At 37.8% G+C, this 20,494-nt stretch overlaps 1 protein-coding gene across 1 annotated transcript in view; it reads right to left on the bottom strand.

Annotated features, from left to right (window-relative positions):
- Positions 1-20,494, bottom strand: part of SDK1 (sidekick cell adhesion molecule 1) — a 905,178-nt gene that overhangs the window by 376,919 nt on the left and 507,765 nt on the right. Inside the window, exon 5 of the mRNA XM_020281544.2 lies at positions 5,482-5,615. Coding sequence (XP_020137133.2) covers positions 5,482-5,615 — 134 coding nt within the window. The remainder of the gene's footprint in view (positions 1-5,481; positions 5,616-20,494) is intronic.

The following is a 20,494-nucleotide window of genomic DNA, read 5'->3' as shown; positions in this document are numbered from 1 at the left end:
ATGAGCCTTCTATCTTGTACAGCAAGAGAGGGGCAACTGTGAAAGCACTTTGACCTCAGGCACCTCAGACAGATCCATTTATGGAAAGAATACATGAAAGAAACTGGAAATAGATTCCCTGAAAATTATATATGCCTGCTTACCCCTTGGAAATCTATATGTACCCCAACTGATACTCACAGACCAGTGACTGCAACTTTGGGAGACTGAGAATCTAGGGCTGTCCCAAATTTGTTCTAAAGTTGAGGGCAAATTATAATTCATGGTTTAACCTGGTTCCCTAAGATTTACCAATGATGAAATTTGTTGAAATAAGTCACAAAGGAAAAAGGAAAGACACTTGGGGATGAGAAGAGATGGGCATATGGTGGAGAAAGCATAAGTAGGTAACAGAAATAATCCAGTATTGCTTTGTGGGTGTCAGGAGAGAATCATGGACTCGTTATCTCTTCAATCACTTGTTACTAAAGTCTCCATGAGAGTCACCAGATGTATTCTTACCCAAACCTCATTCACCAGTCTGTATACACGTACATTTGTGATTCAGAACAAAATATTAGAATTGGCATTTTCATTTGTTTTTTTCACTGAAATCGTAGGATGAAAACTAAGCGCTAATACTATTATACAGGTTGAGTCTATATGTTGGAAGGCCCTGTGTCATACTTTGTGTGCAAGCTATCCCAAGGGAAGATCTGAAAATGCTCAGTTTCGAAGAAGTGGACAAGATGCCCTCATATGTATTTTTGCTTCCAGAACTTTCCAGAAACTGCACTACAGTTTCACCTCTGCCCAGAGAGGTGGATTTACGTCCTTGTGTATTTCATTTTAACTAACTCTCACAGAGTGGATACCTGAATGCAAAAGTATTTCTGGGAAGAAACTACAGATCTGAGTTACTTATCGATGGCAGCACTGACACTTGTGTTGTTAATATGAGCCACATTACCAGGAAAAACAATTCTCTGGAACCAAATATCATAATAATTTGGCCAAAAAACTAAACATTACCAGGAAGACCAAGTAAAATATGGGTTTCCATTTACAAAGTGCATATTGTGCCCTGAGACATCATCTAAAGATGGAATGAAACTTTCATGATTAGCAAGATACTTAAAATACTGTTTATTCCACCATATCTCTTTTATATGAAAGTTAATCCTTATAATTCATAATCAACTAAGCATTCATATATTAAGGGTAAATGCTCAATGCTTATTTACTGATGGTGTGCCTATAAAAAAGCATTAGAGACTGCAGCCTAGACTTAGTTCTGTCCATCACCAGCTCAGGTGGTCAGGGTCAGAGCACAGCTTACACTTTGTCACATACCCCACTTAGCAGGTTCAATACATGCCTAAATGATTAAACTCATGGTTTTACTATAAAATACACTTCTTATTTATGTTTCTGAAAATTCTGGCAGCAAAGTGTCATGCAACCTATAAAGCTGTAGCTTGATTCCAAATTGCTCATTTGTGATGAGGGGACAGTACCTGGAACCGGTTTTTAGTAGTGTTTCAAACTGTTCCTATTGCTTTAGAAATCCAGCCCATGTCAGAGTCCATTTGAAAGGCTTATGCTTGCTCCCCTCTCTCTCTTTAATGTTAAAGGAACAAGGAAAACAAGACAGGATTTTATCTGGGCACACAAAAGTCATGTTTTACAGGGCAGTCCTATCAGGGCTGTCCTCTCAGATGACTGTTCTTAGACATTATTCTCAGGAATCCACTTTCAACTACCAACACTAAGTGAGGTCTGCAGTTAAATTAGCATTATAGAGGACAAAAGAATGTTAAGTGGTCTTCAGAATTAAAAGCAAGAGTTTGTCAGCCTGAAGGAGGATCAGCTGAAATGATATCCTATCTGCAAATGTTGTTTGAAGAGGAGACATTAAAATGAAAAAGCTGAAAAAAACAGGAAGGAGAGAGGCAGTCATTTCTTTTTTAATCTAAGCTTCATCCCTAGTACAGAATCTCATTACGCTGGACATTTTGAATATTGGATCAGAACTGATGATGTGTCTAAGGTATGTACAATGGCATTTAAACAATGATTGATTAACCACTGTACAGCATTCTTCTCATTTCCTAACTTTATGCTTTTTTTTAAAAAGAAGAAACTCTTATTCACATATTAATCAGTTCAGAAGGTCTGATCCACAAAAGTTAACTCAATGTAAAATCTTCAAAGCAAAAGCCAAAAACAGGTTGACAGATTTATAAAGCTTGCCTGGGTTTGACCTCAGAATAGAAATGTCTCCTCTCAAGCAAGCTCAGCCCATTCCTTTTCTGGTGTGCACCTGAGCTGTGGGAGCCAGCTATGAAAAATTCATGCAGGATGCTTCAACAGTCCCACCTATGTCCTTAACATCTGCTGGCTTCACATCACATTAAAACTTCAAAGTGAATCCACCCCTGAGATGGCAGCAAACTTTCATCAGGAGCAGGAGGTGGATAATTCAGAGAAGTCTTCTCCTTCCCGACAGGAATATCTGCACAGAACACGCTGGAATTTATCTTCTTAACCACACAAAAGAGGGAAGAAATGTTAAGAGATAATGATGCCATCTACTAAACATGCACAAAACAGTAGGCGGTACCATTATGGATTTCACTTCTAATGGTCATGCTTTTTTTTTAAAAAAAATTATTTCTTTTTATCCAAACCCTCTTTACCTTTTGCCTCCCATAAGCTTCAAGCTCAGCCAAAATATTTAGCAACTGAAAAGGGGATGAGGTTTTTGAACTCTCAAGTACTCAGTTGTTTGAGAAAGTACATTACTTCCTCCTTTTAGCTGAGTGGCAGTATATCACTAATTCACGTTTTGAGATAAATGTGCTACTAGTGGCTACTCCCCTCGGACACTGTGCTGTCCCTGCAGAAGGACACAAAGGGTGGGGCTGCATGGCACTCTGATTGTAAATTAATTGCAGTACAATCCACCAGGAATTTAATTTCCAGTCTCCTACCATCCTGATCATGTTCACTACATAAAGGTTCCCTGCTTTATTCTCTCGACACCAAGGAAAAATTCATCTTCATTAGATGATAATTGGCTGTAATACCTTTTGATTTTTCAGAAATGCTGGCTGGCAAGTTTTTAAAATTTTTCATCAATCTTGTTTTGTGTTTTTATAAAAGCCCACATCAGAAAAAGAAAGATGTTTAAGTCTGCAGAACACGCTATGTCTTACTACCAGTATGAACAGGTCTTGAGACTATCTAGCTCATAGTAAATCTAGTGGGGTGACACATCTTTCAGTATCTCAGGTCCTCACAAGCTGAGCCAACAGGTCCCAGGCTGCAGTTTCTGTTGCTAAGAGCACTCACTGCAGTCCAGAAAGCAGCAAAATTTAACATAGGATTCTGGAGTGTTCCAAAGATTTATCAAGACTTCTGATCTTTAAAGGTTTTCAAAACAGAACTTTTAGTGAGAAAATGCATAATTGGGTACCATTTAACATTTAGCTAAATCCAATATGTCAACAGGCAGGAGGTTCTCCTAAGAATTAAAATAAGGCAGTTAGGTTCCTCAACCTCCTTACTTCTCACATGTTACCTGGTCCTGATAAAGCAAAGAATACATAAAGGAAAAAAAATGTGAGTTTTCTCCTAAGATTTAAAATAAGTCCATACCATGTCATCAACCTCCTTATAGCTGACCTTTTACACATTTTACCTGGTGCCAATGAAAAGTTAAAAATATACAAGGGAACAAAATGCAAGCCAGTTAATTATAATATTTATGAGCAGCTTCCAATATACTTTTTGGTCTGGGTTGAAACTGAAAGTACTGAAAAAAATTTACATATTTCAATTATCTAACACCATGGTATTGCATTAGAATGGCAATTTGCAAATTCACTGCATTAGTTTTATTTTCTACTGGCCTTTATAGAGTAGGCATGTAGGAAATTACTAGGTGCAGACTATTTTATAACTTTGCAATGGAAACCAGAATTTTTGTGAAATGATTTTTTCCCCTCTTCTAACAAAGGCCAATTTCTTGTTTCTGACCCAGAATTCCACCCTCCACCCCCATAAACTATTGTTATCCTGGTATTCATATTACAATTGAGTGCTGAATCAGATTTGCTAAACAGAATGAATGGCTCTGCTTGTAAAACTTGGAAATCGCTAAAATAATCACAATCTATTTGATAATACAATTTCTATTTTTTATCATCACCAATGCAAAAAATTTTGATAAATCATATTAATTTCTACTATAATTCTTGATTCAGACAGTCCTTTAAATAGCAGTCCATCATGCACTGGGCTTTGTGAACCCCACACCTAATCAATGTGCATAATTTTCCAAAGCATTAAAAAAACTTCGCTAATCCTAAATCTGTACCTAGTATATGGTTGAGAGAGCAGGATTCAATTCCTCCAATTAAGGAGCTAATAGCAAGATGACAACACAGCACAGCCACTTAGGATCAATTATCAGGAATGTGGAAGGCATGTGAGAGCTCAGTTAATTCCCACAGAGACTCTTGCACCCAGTGTTTGATACAATGATTTGCCCAGTACATTCTACTGGGCCTAAAACAATTGTATCCCTCAAGAATCATGTAAGGCAAACACTATCCAACTATCCCATATACTTTTCAAACCATCTTAAGGGGGAAAACTATTGTTTCAAGATGATTTTTAAAAAGATGAAATTCACTACTATCAATATAATTCACTCTTGTATGACATGATCACAATATTTGATATTTACCATCTGCCATGACTATTTCCAACTGTATTTTCTCAACAACATAATAACTGCATTTCATACCATGAAGTTTCACACTGCAATCATTTGATGACACGTCCTCTGATACACATGCTTGAATCTAGTTTAGTTCAAAGTTCTTGCTTTTAGTTATTTTCCCTTCTCTAGCCATTAAATCTTGCTGGTAGAATTTCAAAGGCCAAACATTTAAATTAAGTTTCCTCAAACTAAAATTTCCTTAAATAAGATGTACATATAACTGTGATTTGTGTGTAGTCTCTTCATGATTCAGGAAAAAATGACCAACTGATTATGCCTAAGTACTTTTAATTTTAATACGACTTTATGTATATTATTTTTTCTCAAGGTTTTTATTCTTAGATTAAAAGAACATAAGCTGCACCTGATGTAGTCTCAAATAAGGTTCATGGATACAATTCATATAAGTCAAAAGATTTTTTTGTTGTTAAAAATAATATACTTTAACCATGTACAAAAGCAAAAATATTTTTTTAATTTATAAAAAAGATCTTGTATTCACAAATATCATTTAAGTTAATATTTATGCCCATCATTTCAAAGGAAGCAAAAGCCCCTAGAGCTCTCCAAACTATTGACTTTAGATCAATATTCAATCACAATTACCATACCAGAAATAAGATTTATTGCAAAATGTCCCACCAGACAGTGGTTATTAATTAAAGCAAGATTTTATTATTTTCAGAATTATCATTTGGGATTTCAAGACTCACTTGCTATGTTCAAATAAGTGAATGGGCTTGTCTTGTTTTCTCCGTTCTTCTCATTGACAGCCTGCACGTAGTAAGCCCCAGCGTCACCTGCCGTCGTTGCAAGGATCACCAGCTGATTCTCCAATGTGATGGCTCTGTTTCAAAGAAGTAGAGGACAATGTCAAAGCCACTCCAGGGAATTTCTTACAAGTAAGGCAAAACTAATTATTAGGCCAATATAAAGGAATGTCTAGAGTTTACAAAAAGAGCTAAAAAGACAAAACCAATACATAGGCTGACTTTAAGACTGTGACCGTGGCTGAGCCTCCTCTGACCTGGCTGACACACTCCCACCAGAGTGTCTGAATGTCCCAGGTGCTCCACATCCACACCAACTCTTAACTGTGAGAAGACAATGTTTGAGGACAAATACATTCAGAATTTGTTAAAACTCAGAGGTTCCCCTGAGAATTCATAATAAGACCAGTTAGAATAAATCCCAGAGGAGCTGTCCCTTTTCTTGCAAGGTTGTTTGATCATGCAATGGTTACAAACCTTTCAAACAGAAGTCTAGACCTTCAAAACCTTGAACCAAGGCAAATGAATTTGTTGTGATTTTCTCCATCTCAGGGGAGCCTCTAGTGCCTCTGAATGTCTATTTCAACACTAGTGGATGGAAGGAAAGTTGCTGATGGGCATAGTGCTGATCCCCTATGATGTAAATTCTTCCACAGTCATTTACTCCAGGCCATATCCTAGGAGTGCAAACAAGTAAACAGTCTACTGGTCAGGCCCAGATCCTTCTCATTCATCCCAATTCTAGTGTGAAAGGAACCTCTGAGACACAGCTGACCCACTCACCCTTGCCGTGAGCCACTGTGGCTCACAGATGACAAGTTTCTTGATCAAGGTAACAGAGCAACTTAATCCCAGAGGGCCTAGATCTTCTTACATGTAGATTAATACTCTTCCAATCATATCATAGAAAGACTCTCATTGTATTACTTATTTTTAAAGAAGAAAAATAATAAAGATACAACTTTAATAAATACAAACAATTTTTAATTAAAATGGGTGCCTATAGCATCCTTTGCTCATGTTACGGTTCTGTATTCCTTTTGCTAGTTAAGGAGGGTGTAGAATTTGTTTTTAAAAATTACAAGTGTGAGTAAACTATTCTCTGACTCTTGAATTGGGCATAGAAGGTAAGATGCATTCTAACAAACAAAATATCATTTAATCTGTGCTCTAGTTTCCAAAAATACTAGAAACATCTTGAGACTCTAGAGTGAACTGGGTTACCCACCACAATTGTGTTACTCTACGCAACACAGAAAAGTTTAGTGTGTTTGTTTTTTTAATCCCAGGCAGTCAGAGCTCTTCCGATTCAGATAATCTGAAATCTTTATTCTGGTAACATGAAAAACAAGCAAAATGAATAAACCTCTCATGAGGAATTTTAGTATAATAACCACCTTTTTCTTTCTGCTACCTTGTGGAGGGCTGTTTCAAAAACTCTTGATTTTTATACATTATATAAAATTATCTTAAGAAGTTATTGCTTATTCAGGGTTCCCATAGGATATATTACTATTTGAGGTCTCTATGACTAACTTACTTCATGTCTCATTTAGGAAATTTCCCTACTAGGAAATTTTCAATTTTTAGTCCCATAAAAATATTTCAAAAGAGTTTTACTATATTTATGACTCCTTTATAGATTCTTTTATAGAACCATAGAAATTGTTCCATTTTATTTTATTATATGTTACACTGGCACCTAAAATTAAATATGAATATTTACTACACATGAAGTTATACATTTAATAGTATAATTTAAAAACTGAATATATAACTTTTTTCTTTAACATCTGATTTTTACCATAGTAATTTCAAATACGCCTATTATTTCTCAGAATTATTCTTTTAAAATGCCCATTAATTCCCTCTATGTATTTATGGCATTGTTCAAGGGTAGTGAAAGTAAAAAAGTAAAGAATAAAAATATTAAAGTTTTATCTATTATAATTTTTATTTTTAAACTCATCTTTTTCTTTTAGTTTTTAATTTCCAAATAGGTTTCAGTCAAAATTCATGAAGAAATACTTAACTGTTGCCAAAAAAGACACCACAGAAATGCTAAATCTTTGGAGAACATTATATAAATAAGGATAAATTCCCTAGGAAACTATTTTTTTCTCCTATCCTAATCTTTCTGAACAGAGCATTTCTACAAAATAAATTGATGTTTTAAAAATGAAAACAAAATATCTAAAAACATTCATCTTAATTTTAAATTTTGATAATTGCTGTAATGCTTAAGGAGAAAAACAATTTTTAAAGATAGTGAAGTGTGCACCAAGCATCCCTTCTCTGAGACCTCTTCACTTCAGACCCCGAATTCGTCATGGTACTTTCGCCTCCTCCACTCACTCCAGCCTGTAATGTGAGGAAGCCGGCCGTGTTCCCAGCATCAGGTTTGAGTCTTGATCATTGTGTCCCACCTGTTCATGGTGATAATTTTATGACCACAAGGGGAACAACCCTAGCATGAAGCTGATAATATTGGTGGCAGGACAGAAAAAAATGGAAAGCACCTGGGTCTTTGATAACCCATTAAGCCAATGAATCAATCATCCAGCAGCCTGTCCTATCTCTGGATTTCCTATTTCATCGGATAATACTCTTCATTCACGTTCAATATTGTTTCAGTTAACGTTTCTATTACTAAAAGTCAAAAAGATACAGATTCGAAACAACCTATACAATAAATAGCATCGCTTTGGGATGTTAAAAAAGTGTATGTTCTGTGCAGAGAAAAAAAACTCTATGTATGTGTTTTGGTATATGTGTGTAAACATAAAATATTAACATTGGTCAGTCTCTGAGTGGTAAGATCACAAGTTATTTTCCTTTGATTTCTATATTTTAAAATATTTTCCAATTTTTCTACAATAAACACTTTTTGTTATCAGAAGGTAACAAAATAAATACAAGGGCATGTTTAGTAATTATTTTAGCAAAGTTTAATATTTTTCCCATAATCTGAACTACCTGGCCTTATTATAACATAATTCCAGGTTATACATTTAAAACTTATTTTGTCTTTACAGGAAAATTATAGTATTCAGCCAGAGAGTTTCTCCTTTAACTTTATTGAAATAAATGTATTACGGTTTTATGTAAAATTACTTCCTTAGTCTTCCTCTATCTTTCTACATTTAAAAATTAAACCTCCTCATTCTAACATCTAAATCCATGGACCAGTAATAAAGAGAATAGGAAACAAAAATGAGTCCAATATAGGTGAAATGACCTATTATAGGTCAGGAACTAGGTTGCTGGATTCATGAGAACAAGTTAAAGGCTCCCTGAGGTACCAACTATAAGCACAGGAAGAGTCTTCACAAGAGAGAAGCCAAGCCGTGGTCTCTGGCAGCTGAGATCCACAAAAAAGGTGCATGCTGCAGTTCAGGAGAGGATGACTGTTCGCAGTGGGCACTTCCCACATGCTTCTGGCCATTCTTTACTTGGTTCTCTCACAGTTTTGTGAGGTATTGGGCAAAATAATAATTCCCTGTTTCAGAAAAGATGAAACCTGAGGCAGAGAGGAGCTACCTGGCATCTTTGACTATCAGCATTGACCAAAAATACCCTTGGGGAAACATGCCCCTAGAGGTGGGTGCCTAGACCAATCCCTTGCAGTATAGGGGATGGAACTGCATGCTGGGGTATCTACGATTGAGCTTCCGGCTCTGCTTGCCAGTGTCCAGGGGGCATTGCCTTCCCCATGCATAAGAGATGACCTGCCTCTAGGGAGGTAACACAGATATAGACATCCTGGAAGCACAGGATTTATGCTTGGTGAAAACAGCCCAGTGGACACTTCATAGGTGCCTGAAGACCAGGAAGGAAAAGAAAAGGTATCCATTGCTCTGACACTATCAGAACAGACCAAGAAGCTTCATTCACTATTTCATCAGCAGCTGTTTGAGTCCCCAGGCAAGGCTGAGTGGAGGGGAAATTAACTTGAACCAGGGGATGGAGCTTGGATTGGGTATATTTATGAACTACAAGAAGTAACAGGAAGCACTTTAATAAATTTCCCTTAAGAATATTTGTGGGCCCAAAGGGAGGAGTTCCAGGAGGTCTCCAAAAGTTTTCTCATGATTTGCCTCAACACTTGCAATGTAGCCCATCCTTTGGCTTCCACGAAAAGATAAATTCTCTTTGGTTATCAATACATATTTTGATCTTTGACACTTTTAACACAAACTAGGATGGTAATATATACATCAATGTATACATTATGATGAAAATTCAGTAAAATGTTTGATAAAATAAGAAATTTTCCCATGAAATATTAAAAGAATAATTTGAGCTTATAGTTTTACCACTACAAATGTTAAAGTAACATTTGATCAGTTTCAACTGACATTCAAGTATATTTAAAAAGAATCAGAGTACAGGAAAATGAAGAACATTAGTTTGTAAACCCTCAAAAAGTAAAAAACATTCAAAATATCCTATATTTTAATTAAGCAAGTTTTTAATTGGGTTGGTTCTAAGGCTTAGTGTTCTGAGTATAATCTGGATTTCAAGCCTCACAGTTTATTAGCACATCGAAGGCAGACAACTTAAAAATTGATGAACTCTCCTCAGTTGTATAATGACAAGAACTAAAATTGCTTCCAAATAGTTTTGGCAATAATGAGTCCCTGGATACTCAATAAATGTTATAGCACCAGAGTGACATGTTCACTTAGTCAAGAGGCAAACACTTGCCACTGACCATTTGCCCTGGATGCAAGAACACATTTTAAAAGCAAATGAAGAAAGAATTTGAAAAACCTATTTCTCATAATTTCAAACCAACAGAAATGACAAGTTGAGGTATACTGATTAACAGAATGCATGCATACTCTGAATAGAGCATTAAGTAGTTCTGGATAAATAGGACTGCAGCTCAGCACTATTGCATATAGTAAGGCAGCCTCCAAAGGAGAAAGATAGCCATTAAATTTGGGAACTGTGGTTATTCAGTAAAGGATATACTATACTTCTGTGTAGGAGAAGACCAAAAGATGACCAGAGAGGGAAGATACTAGAGACAGAAAAGGACCATGTAAGCCCTCCACCAGTTTAGTTAATGCAGTAGCCTATTCCTTGCAAAACATTTCAGTTTAGTCTACGTAGGGGTTCTTTTCTATGACAGGAATAGCTAATTTCATAATGGCAAGCACATGGAAAAATACAACTAAATTTATAAGAATTCACCTTCTATCCAATTTTACGTTGAATGCTTGTCAACTCTTAATTATAGACACGAATGGAGGTAAATTGTAGGGTAGAATTTCTACAATGATAATTTCTTAACATTCTTTGATTTGAAATACATTCAGATGCACATATGCTCTGCCTATACACAATGGTCCCCCAGTATTTAGCCACACAGCCTGACAAATAGTATGTCATAAAAAATATGAGTTAAATGAATGAAAACAAAGAAGGAAATATTCAGGTATTCATATTCACATATTTACTCTTTTTCTGAGCTTGCAGTTACATTTTGGTGCCTAGAACCCAAGCAAGGAGAGGAGTAATTTAACCATTCAATAATTATTTTTGTAGTGCCTATGCTGGGTGTAACACTTTCCAGGGAAGGCATGCTGGGAAATATGATCATTGAACACAAGGAAATGTCTCAATGAAAAGAAGAGCTCCAAAGGTGTAAAAAAAGATAAATGATAGCTATATGAATTTCTAACCGGGTGAAGCTAGTCTATGTATTTCATAGAATTTTAGAGGAGCAGTAGTAAGCCAAATAGGCAGCCAACCCACCACAAAACATGCAGGTCATATTCCTCGTGAAAGCTTCTTAAAATGTGAAAATCTGATAGGATATCAAATTAGAAAGACAACCCAGTTCTCTAGCTTAGGAGGTATTACTAGTTCCGGTGGGATGACTACTTCTGCAGGTGTGCGTGAGGAATTACCGCACTCCCTGCTGCTGACCCGTCCACCTCTGTGGCTCGCTGTCCACCAGAGCTTCTGGGTTTCTGCAAGGCAGGGCAGCACATTTAACTTTCTCCTGACCTGGGGCTTCTCTGATTGCCTCTGGAGCACAGGCGCTGGGTGTGTCCCAGTCAGCATGGCCAACAGGGGCAGAGAACAACTTCAGTGAACTGTTATTAGAGAAGCAGAGAGGGACACCCCACCTGGGTGAACGTTGTCAGTCTCTGAACAAAAGCCAAACAGATTGCTGAGCTTAAGGTGCATGCTGAGCTTAAGGTGCATGCTCACCCAGTCCAGCTCCCTGAGCTGCCTGGTAACTGGAAACAGGATACAATCTGCCTTGAAGTTAAAATCCAAAGTGGTCTACAGAAAAGACACCTCATTTTTTCTAGCAGAACAAGATGATCACAGCTGACAGAAAGTAACGCCATAAATACGCTGAGGATTAAGTTACTACAGTACTCTGTTAATACAGAGAAGCCCTCAAAGCCATCAGACAAGTGTTACCTGGATGGAATGGGAACTGAACCTGGCCCTGATTTTGTTTTCTCAGGCTCATCGCTTGGTCTTCTCATCTGTAAAATGGGAATGGTAATACTTATGCCAAAAGGGCATTTATGAAGTGCAAAGCAGGTAATAACATGAACGAGGCAGACTCATAGCTACTCATTGAGAAATGTAGTCAACTGTTCTCTTTTGTGGGCTAAATACCAAGAACTTTCTAGAGTTTTAGCTAAGAGACTTCTGTACAAACACAGCCTGGTCACTGAATTATCAGATTAAAGTCATAAAATGGCCTGAAGCCTCTATTACCTAAAACAAAGCCATGTACTCTGGAGCCAAAGTGTAACGACTTAGCAAAGAGGCCTATGAAAAGCTTATTTTTAGATACGTCCTCCCAGCTGACACAACTGTTAAAACCCACTTTACAAGACTTTAATGCTGGAAAATCTCTGGCCTTTGCTCAACATGTGTTTATGTGTCATAAATAGAATTGATTCTTTTCCTCCAGGAAAGACTCTGTTTAGTAGGAGGGATGGAAAAGAAATTGAAGAGATTTCAGGGTAACTGTTGATGTAACTGGTGAAGGACTTATTTCATCAGGGATTTTTACACTGAAGAAATATATTTCTTATTTATTATAGTGTTTCTTAAATTTTCTAGCTAATCTTTAAAAAGCATTTCAGTCAATTTGTACTTATCCAGGGCCTTTTGCTATTTTAACTAATTGTTTTAGCTCCAGACAGAAATAAATGGCCATGCCAAATTCCTGGTGTGGCCATATGCAGAAGAATACAGGAATAGGAGAATTTATACAAAGCTGAGGTTTAGGCATAAAAACTTCCAGGCAAGAGTTTGTCTGCTAAATCAAAATAAATTAGTAAAAGGGAAAAGAAACAAGACAAAATGTGTGGAATCTGTGTTTTTAGGTCTTTAGGTCCTTAAACAGTGAAATTTACCGAGAGTAGAAAATCCACTCAAACTAGAAAACCTTAAAAAGATGACAGAAAGGTGACTAAAAAATAGATAGGGGCTGGGTGCAGTGGCTCATGCCTGTAATCCTAGCTCTTTGAGAGGCCAAAGTGGGAGGATCACTTGAGCTCAGGAGTTCAAGACCAGCCTGAGTAAGAGCAAGAGCAAGGCACCATCTCTAGTAAAACTAGAAAAATTAGCTGGGTGTGGTGACACACCTGTAGTCCCAGCTACTCGGAAGGCTGAGGCAAGAGATTCGCTTGAGCCCAGGAGTTTGAGGTTGCGGTGAGCTATGATGACACCACTGCACTCTAGCCCAGGTGACAGAGTGAGACTTCATTTCAAAAAAAAAATACAGATAGGACCAGTAAGTTAAAGCCTTTCCAGGTGATGCTGCTCACAGTGAGTCCTTCTCTCTCTGAGATAACTCCAAAAGCAGTAGACAAGTCTGAAATCACTTCATTTTATACAGTGATAGAATAAAAGAACAATGAATATTTCACTCAAAAGTAAATAAATATTTCCATGGCTAAGCAAGACACTTTTCACCAAATTAAAAGAATATCAGAACAGAGCTGCTGCCAATCCAGGGAATATAGGAGCTTTTAGGTGGGGCCTCAAGTTGCCATCAGCGTCCTAACCTGCAACTTCTGAGTGGGAAACTTGACCTGGCCATTCCTACGCAGTCATTGTCATCATGGGCTGAGTTACCAAAGCCCAAGGCTAGTAATTCATGCTTCCAGACAAGCCAAACACTCTCTCCATGTCTTATTTTCTTCAGAACAAGGCACTCAAGAGTCTTTCTTCCCTTCTACAGATAAAGGGGCAGTGGACAGAGCACGCGAACCTCACTCCATGTGGTAGCACCTGCCTAGGATTTATGTCTTTACGGCTGGATCAAGCATAAAAGGCCACTGCTATGAAAGAGAGAGCTCTTCTTTAAAGCAAACAATAGGGAAATACTAGAAAATTACAAGCAGAGCAAACTGCTTTTTACATAAATGCTCTCAACCTTTCCAGTCTGTCATTATATTAGCTTCTCTTTGAAGGAGCATAATTATTACCAAGGGGTTCCACTCCTCTGCTAAACTCTTTTTGATCCCTAAGTGACAAAGCTGTGCCAGCAGAGAAGGGAGCTCCTGTGACAGCATGCAGACCCAGGGCCGCGAGTAATGATCTCGGTGACAGCAAGGCCTTTCAGTGCACTACTAGAAAGCTAGTGCTCCCCCAACTATAGGGCTGGATCTTCATGCTCAAGCCCAGAACTCTGCCAATAGTGAAGGTGAAAATAAGTCTATAAGAAAAATACAATTTTCTAAAACAAATTTTTCTTTCTGAAGACTATTCCATAGGCAAGGCATCTGTGTGTAAACAGAATGTCTACTGGGCTCTCTGCTTCATCATACAACTCACCAGCACCATCACTGTCTATGGTTATGGGCAACATCCTGACAATCAAGTGCAGGGAAATTGTAATATGTCTAGTAGGTAGAAATTAACTTATAAACAAGGCCAGATGTTATTTAAAATCGTGGGTCCCTAAACTAAACTTTCAGGAAAGCACATCTCTTCTAGGACAGGGCCACCCTGTCTGCCAGCTGGGCTGGGCTCCTGGAGGCCTTGTGTTAATTGACATTTGTCCTGGAAATTATACAAAAGGTGCTGCTCAGCAAATCCAGCTGAAGCATTAGCCACAGTTGGGAAACAAACATTGCTATTCTTTTCAGCAGGAGTGAAGCTGTTGTTTGGGACTTACCTCCCTAAGGACTGACCCTCTAGCCGTGCCCTCTTCACCCCATCACTGGAGTTCCTGCAGTCCCTCAAAAGGAGCACCATGCTCCCTTTCAACCCTTCTTCCCTATGGAGCTCCTGCTCTGCCCTCCTCACAGTAATGACGAAAACTAACCTTTTCTGAAAACTTTCTATGGGCCTGGCAAGTTGCTAAAGCACTCTACATGCATTACCTCACCTAGTCCTCACAGCGATCCTATACATATTTAAATTCCCTCAGAGGCAAGAGTTTGGACCCAGTGACAACTGCATGGGAGACACTTCTTGGGCACTTCTTAGCCCTGTGACATTGTGACATTGAGAAAGCTGCTTGACTATTGACACTAATCCTTCGATCCTCATCTGTCAAATGGGGATAATAACTGTATCCATCTCTTAGAGTTGGTAGAATTAAATGAGATAATATTAAAAAAAGTGATTAGCACAGTATCTAGCATACACTCAAATCACAAATATGGTTAGCCACTGTTATTACTCCCATTTTACAGACAGGAAACTGAGGCTATCAGAGGTGAAATAACTTCCCCAAGGGAAGTGAAAAATCAAGAATCTAACCCAGTCCTTCATCTACCACATATCTCAAATGTATCCATTCTTCATGTTCCCTGACCCCAGTCTCTGCTACCTACCTTGGCTTCAGTCTCAGCTAGGAAAGAAGCCAGGAAAAGTACTCAATGTGCACTTTTATCATGGTGTTAATGGTGCCGCATTTTGGGCAACCCATTTTCCCTCTTACTCTGTCTCTCTCTGCCTTTGTCTGAGTATCTGTCTGTCTGTCTCTGTCTTTTCTCTATCTCCTCCCTTCTGTAGGTCTCACATCTGACTCCCAGGTGGCTAAGACAGTGCCTGTCTTATATGGTAGTGATGATGGTAAAACTGGTGACAAAATGTAGGAGTGGATGCTATGACCACTTGGGTTTGAGGAAGTCCTGGGCACTGCCATCTACCAGAAAAATGACTACATCGCAATATACCAGATCTCAACAGGGGAGCCCCCATGACACCCTAAGGTGGAGTTAAGTAGTTCCCTTTCCTGTCTTGAGAGAGTCCCCCAAATTAGGCCTACTTTATTATTATAAGAGAAGTTATCTCCTCTGCTAGGTAAGACCCAGCAATTTAGCTAACAAGAGGCAGAACTAAGAGCCTTGGGTCCAGTCACTGAAGATTAATGAAAACAGTTTCCTTTGGAGAATGGGAATGTTTTTTCTCAAGAGGTACCAACTCTGGACTTTCCCAGGAAAGGCTTTACCCTTTGTTTTGATTTAAGATGTGTCTAAAATGAGAAGATAAGAAGGAAACCTCAGATTTGCCTGGGTGAAATATAACTATAAATAATTCAAAAAGGGCCATATTGAGAAAGTCTAAGTATACTGAAAACATTATTAACCATGACAATACACATGTGAGATACAAGCAGTAGGCAAATTTAGGTAATATCACTCTTAGTTCTTAGACACTGCACACAAAAATAAAAACAGGGAAAAATGGATAAAAACAGAAAAAAAGGTAGCAGCTACTTTCCCAACTGTCTCTACTAATGGCCATTGTTAATGACCATGAGGTTCATTTCCATGACAAACATAACACAATAACATAAGATGTCATTGCCTCCATTTATCTTCTCAGAGAACAGCAACATTGTTCATTAAGCTGTGATGTATTTGTTCTTAGTCCTTAGCCACATTTTTTAACAGGCATTTTATTACAGGTTTGCCACAACCAGTATTTAACTAGGCACCCTGGCCCACAATGATTAAAATGAACCAGGCACTAAGTTTTGAACAGAATAAAGGGCCACAGCCAACCCTTTGCCAGAGTTACATAAAGGTAATGACCTTTGTGATTCTCTGAAGAACAACAACCTTTGCTGGGTGGAGAAGGTAGAGAAAGGTGAATGTAATAGAGTTCTGGGATCAACTCTTAGCCAACTATTTGGGCCACATGAACCTTCTCTTGGCTGGTAGAATAATGGCCCCCCAAAGACATCAATGTCCTAACCCATGGAACCTATAAATATGCTATCTCACATGGCAAAGGGACTTTGTAGATATGATTAAGTTAAAGATCTTAAGATGGAGAGATTATCTTAGATTATCTGTGTGGGTCCATGTAATCACAAGAGTCCTAAAAATGAAAGGGAGTCAGAGAGTCAGAACCAGAGACAGATCTGAAGATGTTCTGCGGCTGGCTTTGAAGGTGAAGGAAGGACTCCCAGCCAGGGCACGTGGGCCTTCAGAAGCAGGAAACAAAAAGGTAATGAATTCTTTCCTGCACTCTCCAGAGGAACTCAGCCCTGCTGACACTTTGATTTTAGTTCAATAAAACCTATTCCAAATTTCTGACTTTCAGAACTGTAAGATTATAAATTTGTATTGTTGTGTTGTTTTAAGTCACTAAGTTTATGGTAATGTTATAGTAGCAATTGAATACTAATATACTCCTTGAAAATTTTTAGCTCTCTAGGCTTCAGTTTCTTCATCCTGGAAACAAGAGGAACCTATCTGGCTCATAGAGTTGTCATGTGTATTAAAATAAAATTAAGTTTAAAGTATGTACGTTGTGATGAGCATAGAGCCTGGCCCTGTGAAATATTCAACAACATGCTTCTTATTATCACATAGACACATTCAAATTTATGGCAAGACTGACTCAGAGCTTCCTCTGATAGAATGTTGGCATTCATTCATTTATTTATGATGAGAATAAAAGAGAAGATTTTCAATTATAAGCATTTGTAATCTTCCCTTGTCTTTCACTTTAGGGCCTTATCATGCAGTTTGTGGTAGGAGCAGAGAAGCAGAGATGGAGAGCCTTGAAAATTCATGCTGAGGAAAGAAACATGGAAATGAGAATAGCTCATGAAAGGAAGGGAGAGGGGAGGAGAAGCCAGGATGGCTGCGAGGAGGTAATTGGGGATTTAAAGAGATGTTTTGTGGTTTGTCATTAATTTGTAATTCTCTGAAAGACTGGTAGTGATCTGAATTACTTTGACAATATTTCTTTTTTGGATAGACTGATTTTTTTTTCCTTTGCCACCAAGCAGAGACTAGCACAAGATGCATTTCATTCATTTGTTCTTTCATTGATTTACTCATCTGACTAACAATTATCAAGTCCTGAGGAGTTTACTGATAGATAATAGAGTTTCAAGGGGTTGATCAGTCTATAGTCCATAGCACCCATAATGGGGAACTGCTATCAGAGTGGTTCAAAGTGCTGGTTGCAATCCCTAATGTCCAGGCTGTGGTCTCTAAATGCCATTTCCTACAAAAAGGAATAGTGCTTTTTGTAGAAATGGTTAATTATAGGTCTAGGGCAGGGAATGTACAAGATTAGCCTGAAACATCTCAAACTACATAGTGAGAAAGCAAAGACTGGGTTTTGGCAAAAGGACTCAGGAATCAACCTAAAGAGACTGCACACAAAAAGGGGAAAATGTCAGCATCGGTATGAAGGCACACAAATCAGAAAGGAAGAGTAAAACTGTATTTGCAGATGACATAGTCTACATAGAAAATACCAAGAAATCTACAAAACAACAATGGTAGCAACAACAATTCACATAACTAATAAGTAAGTTCAGCAAAGGTTTCAGGATGGAAGATAAATATATAAAAATTTGTATTTCTTTTTTCTGTTAGCCTAAAACAACACAAATTTATTTTTAATTCACAAATAAAAATTATATATATTTATGGTGTGCAATATGATGTTTTGAAATATATTAGGGTAATTAAATATGGAATGTCTGATTTGGAATCAAAAGTGTAGTTTATTATATTTCAAACAAGAAGGAGTACAATTAATCAAAGTATGGGCCTAAACTATTGACACAGTGTTGCCATCTTAAAGTAGCTTGTTTACCCCAGGAACAAAGAAGCCTGGAGAGCAAGTGGCAATGCAATCATGAAAGGCATTTTACATAGCTTGTTGAGAATTTAATATTTGTCCTTGCAAGAAGTGGTCCAAAGCCTAGAATAAATGGTAGTCAGTTGGTGAAAGATCTGGTGAATACAGTGGATGATGGAGAGTTTGCAAGTATGGCTTCTGTAGTTTCAGCAGCATTATTTGTGTTATATGTGGTCAAGCATTGTCTTGCAAGAGGATTGGCCTATCTCTATTGACCAGTCTTAGCTACTTAATCACAAGCATCCTCATTATTTGGTACAATTGGGTGCAGCAGATATCTGCTGTAATCGATTAACTAAGTTTCATGAAGCTGTAGTGGATAATACCAGTGCTGGACCACCAAACACAGACTATATCAGCTTTTTTTTTGATGAATATCTGGTTTTGAAATATGTTTTCATCTTTATCCAGCCACTGTGCCAAGCACTTGGGATGATCAAAAATAATCCATTTTTCATCACATGTAATAATTCAGTGTAGAAATGGTTCGCTTTTATGTCATAACAGCAAAGACAGACAAGCTCCAAGAGGATTTCTCTTCTGACACTCATTTAATTGATGTGGTACTCATCTATCCAGCTTCTTTACCCTGCCCATTTGTTTCAAATGGTCCAATATTGTTGGAACAATAATATCAAACCTTGCTGCTAATTCATGCGTAGGTTGAGATGGATTCACTTCTACTACACTTTAAAGCTCATCATTATCCACCTTGGTCTCAGGTTGCCCATGTGGCTCATTTTCAAGATTAGAAGCAACAGAAAAGAACTTCTCAAACCATCAATGTACTGTGAGTTTATTAGTCACAACTTTCCCAAACACTTTGTCAATGTTTTGAGCTCTGATGCCATGGTTCCACTGTGGAACTTATATTCAAATATAATGTCAATTTTTTTTTCTTTTTCTTTTTTTTTCTTTTAGCGTATTATGGGGGTACAAGTGTTAAGGTTACATATATTGCCCATGCCCCCTGCCCCCTCAAGTAAGAGCTTCAAGCATGTTCATCCCCCAAATGTTGCACATCTTACTCATTGTGGTTGTATACACCCATCCCCTTTTCCGGCCCCCCACCCTCCTGACACCCAATAAATGTTACTCCTATATGTCCACTTAGGTGTTGATCCGTTAATACCGATTTGCTGATGAGTACATGTGGTGCTAGTTTTTCCATTCTTGAGATACTTCACTTAGTAGAATGCATTCCAGCTCTATCCAGGAATATACAAGAGGAGCTATATCACCATTGTTTCTTAATGCTGAGTAGTATTCCATGGTATACATATACCACATTTTATTAATCCACTCATGAATTGATGGGTTTTTTCCACAGCTTTGCAAGTGTGAATTGTGCTGCTATAAACATTTGAGTGCACGTGTCTTTTTCATAAAGTGACATTTGATCTTTTGGGTAGAAGCCCAGTAGTGGAATTGCTGGATCATATGGTAGATCTACTTGTATCGCTTTGAGGTATCTCCATGTTGCTTTCCACAGAGGTTGGACTAGTTTGCAGTCCCACCAGCAGTGTAGGAGTGTTCCTCTCTCTCCGCATCCACGCCAGCATTTGTTGTTTGGGGACTTTTTGATAAAGACCATTGTCACTGGAGTTAAGTGATATCTCATTGTGGTTTTGATTTGCATTTCCCTGATGATTGGAGATGTTGAACATTTTTTCATATGCTTATTGACCATTATTCTGTCTTCTTTTGAGAAGTTTCTGTTCATGTCCTTTGCCCATTTTTTGATAGGGTTGTTTGATTTTTTCTTGCTGGTTTTCCTGAGTTCTAAATAGATTCTAGATATCAGCCCTTTGTAGCTTGCAAAAATTTTCTCCTATTCTCTGGGCTG

Source organism: Microcebus murinus, chromosome 19 (genome assembly GCF_040939455.1).
Source record: "Microcebus murinus isolate Inina chromosome 19, M.murinus_Inina_mat1.0, whole genome shotgun sequence".
NCBI lineage: Eukaryota > Metazoa > Chordata > Mammalia > Primates > Cheirogaleidae > Microcebus > Microcebus murinus.
The sequence above is the reverse complement of the archived record's forward strand: the minus strand, read 5'-3'. Positions and strand labels throughout refer to the sequence as shown.